This window comes from Octopus bimaculoides, unplaced genomic scaffold (assembly GCF_001194135.2).
Source record: "Octopus bimaculoides isolate UCB-OBI-ISO-001 unplaced genomic scaffold, ASM119413v2 Scaffold_213642, whole genome shotgun sequence".
Taxonomy (NCBI): domain Eukaryota; kingdom Metazoa; phylum Mollusca; class Cephalopoda; order Octopoda; family Octopodidae; genus Octopus; species Octopus bimaculoides.
The window spans coordinates 29,628-33,252 of NW_026346130.1; the positions used below are offsets into that span (position 1 = coordinate 29,628).

Here is a 3,625-nt window from a genome sequence, read left to right on the forward strand (position 1 = left end):
GCCACTACTAGAGTGCGACTGCAGTGTGTGCCACCACTAGAGCGTTACTATGGTGCATGTCACCACAGAGTGCCAACTGTGGTGTGTGCCACTACTAGAGTGCGACTGCAGTGTGTGCCACCACTAGAGCGTTACTATGGTGCATGTCACCACAGAGTGCCAACTGTGGTGTGTGCCACTACTAGAGTGCCACTGCAGTTTGTGCCACCACTAGAGTACCACTGTGATGCATTCCACCAGTGGAGTGTCAATGTGGTGTGTATGCTACTCGTCAAGCACCCCTATAGTATGTCCAACCACTGGGGTGTTGAAGTGTGAGGGTCACAAGTGGAGTGCCACTTGCTAACGACACATTACATAATGTACTCCAAGATAAACTACATCTAAAACAACAACAAAAACATTTATTGGGTGGTCACAGTTGGAACATCTCTGAACATAATTCTACCTGCTCAAGAGGTTGACCAGGCGCTAAACAATGACAACAAGGTACAGAGAAGATGACGGATCAAATCCAAAGTCAAAACACATTACCTCCGTAGATCCTCCAGCTCGTTCTCCAAGTCATGGTTCTTACGCTCAAACTGTTGGGCAATGTTCTTCCACTTGACCAGGGCATCATCGGCCGAGTCCTTGAACCTGTCGTGCTCTGACCGCATCACAGCCAAATCTCCCTCCGCCTGGAATGAGGTCGCAGAAGAAAAAAAAACGCATGTAGAATGGAGAGAAGAAAACATGAGGATTTGTAAAACGGTTAAAACATTCTCTTCAACCAGTCAGTTAACTGACCCTGTTGGATGGCATAAGCCACAACCCTAACCTTCACCAACGCATATTCAGGCAAAGAAGTTTTCAGTGCGTTAATCCTTTAGCATTCAGATTACTGAAAAGGTGCCTGTGTGGTGCCATGTAGAAGTGCCTGTGTTACACCATGTAAAAGAATGTGGTGCCACATACAGATTACTGAAAAAGTGTCTGTGAGGTGCCATGTAAAAAGCACCCGTATGGTGCCACATAAAAATGCCTGTGTGGTGCCATGTAAAAACAACCATGCAGTTCCACGTAGAAGTGCTTGTGTGACACCACGTAAAAGCACGTATGTGGTGCCACATACAAGCATCTGTGCAGTGCCACATACAAGCACCCATGTGGTGCCACATACAAGTATCCATGTGGTGCCACATCCAAGTGAGCCATGTGGTAGCATGTAAAAGCATCCATGCAATGCCATGTAAAGGTGCCTGTGACATGCCACATCATAGTGTCCATGTGGCGCTATGTCAAAGCACCCGTGCGGTGTCATGTAAAAGTGCCTGTGATGTGCCAAATAAAAGCACCCATGCAGTGCTACTTAAAAGCGCCTGTGCAGTGCCACATAAACGTGCCTATGTGGTGCCATGTAAAAGCACCCAACACATACTGCGCAGTGGTTGACGTTAGGAAGGGCATCCAGCTGTAGAAACCCTGCCAAATCAGACTGAAGTCTGGTGCAGCACCCCAGCTTACCAGCTGTGGTCAAACCGTCCAACCTGCGCCAGCATGGACAACAGACATTAAATGATGATGATTGCTCTGATTAATACAGGACGCGATAGTTTATTTACAGAATGAGATTGTAGGGTGGATGTGAGAAGCTGGATCTTGCCAGTTTCAACATAAAATGAGTATTGGCATGTGTGTGTGTAAAACTGGTTTAAATGCTAAAGGATTGATAAAGGGTGAAGGTCACTTAAAACCTGGACTATGAAGAAGTAGCTTCAACTTACCCCGTGATGTTACATAGACCAGTTTTGTCATGAAGGCTCAAAACATCTCATAGTATAAGTACAAGACATAACAGGAGATTTGTGAACCTATTCCACCCATCTCTAATATTGGTGTTGCTCAATGCAGGGTAGGTTTTGCTGTCCACTGTTGTCGTCCTCAACACCAGACCATATCATATGTTACGTCTTGGAGACTTCTGGAACTTTAAACATCTATTCCAGACATCCTTATACCTCTCAATCCAACACGTCTATATCTGAAGTAATACTCTGAAGGGTCTTTGGGCCACAGCCCTTCCTACTGATCACTAGCCCCCGCCCCCATCGCCACTAAGGTAGACAAGATATACAAGGGGTCAGACACTCACCTGGTCCACTTTTGCGGCGGCCCTTGCCACCTCAGATCGTTCCAATTCTCGTTCCCGTAACAATTGCTCAATATGCTCCTCTTTCTCTTTTAAGGCTTTCTACAAAGACAAATATCAGAAGGGTTAGTGGTGAACATGGGGGAGGGACATTGCAGGGAGGGAGGACGGAAGAAATCACGACAAGGTACTTGGGTGAACCAGTTGAATAAGACAGGGCTCTTAACAATGGGGTAACACCATGCACTGGACAACAACAGGGGAGAGGTAATGCTAGGATATCTCTTAAAGAGGGACAGTATTAGCATGATTGGAGAAGGGCTACATTGGGTTAACATCTGAAGATGGGTAACAGCTGGGGAGGGGTAACGGCTGAGGAGGGGTAACGGCCGAGGAGGGGTAACGGCTGAGGAGGGTAACGGCTGAGGAGGGGTAACGGCTGGGGCGGGTTAACAGCTGAGGAGGGTTAACGACTGGGAAGGGTTAACGACTGGGAAGGGTTAACGACTGGGAAGGGTTAACAGCTCGGGAGGGTTAACTGCTGGGGAGGGTTAACAGCTGGGGAAGAGTAATAGATGGGGAAGGGTAACAACTGAGGAGGGGCAAAATCTGGGGTAAAAACTGGAGAGAACCAATATTAAGATAAGTAGAGGGGTTATATTGCTGAAAGAGCTAGGAATATTATCTATAATAATAATAATAATCCTTTCTACTGCAGGCACAAGGCCTCAGATTTGTGGGGGCAGAAACAAATCAATCACATCGACTCCAGTGTTTTACTGGTACTTAATTTATCGACCCCGAAAGGCTGAAAGGCAAAATCGACCCCAGCAGAATTGACTTGCCTTTCATCCTTTCGGGATAATAATAATAATGTTAATAATAAAAACAACAACAACAACAACAATAACAGGGACCCTAATGTTAATTAAGTCATTAGTAAATAAATTTGGCAACAATAATAAATCAACTGAAACACTTAAACGACCCCTTTCTGAAGCAAATTCAAAGTAACCGTATTTCACAAATAAAACTTAACCTAATGAACCCATTATCGTCCCACTTTTTACATGAATCGCTACCCCATTATCGTCCCACTTTTTACATGAATCGCTACCCCATTATCATCCCACTTTTTACATGAATCGTTGCCCCATTATCACCCCACTTTTTACATGAACCGCTACCACATTATCACCCCACTTTTTACATGAACCGCTACCACATTATCGTCCCACTTTTTACATGAATCGTTACCACATTATTGTCCCACTTTTTACATGAATCGTTACCACATTATTGTCCCACTTTTTACATGAATCACTGCCCCATTATCACCCCACTTTCCTTCAACGACCCCTTGGAACTTTCCACCGCCCCCGGGGGAGCAAAACTGCCCGCTTTGGGAACCACTGCTAGATACAACAGCTAAATCTCCCTTATAATACGCTATGTTATTTTAGAAAAATATTATCAAGATTCGAGGGTGGCCAT

At 45.2% G+C, this 3,625-nt stretch overlaps 1 protein-coding gene across 1 annotated transcript in view; it reads right to left on the minus strand.

Moving 5' to 3' along the window:
* The window catches only part of LOC106882501 (CAP-Gly domain-containing linker protein 2), a 15,605-nt gene that overhangs the window by 6,547 nt on the left and 5,433 nt on the right, over positions 1 to 3,625 (minus strand). Inside the window, exons 3-4 of the mRNA XM_014933195.2 lie at positions 2,135 to 2,233; positions 535 to 680 (exon numbers count right to left, since the gene is read on the minus strand). Of these exons, the coding sequence (XP_014788681.2) occupies positions 535 to 680; positions 2,135 to 2,233 (245 nt within the window). The remainder of the gene's footprint in view (positions 1 to 534; positions 681 to 2,134; positions 2,234 to 3,625) is intronic.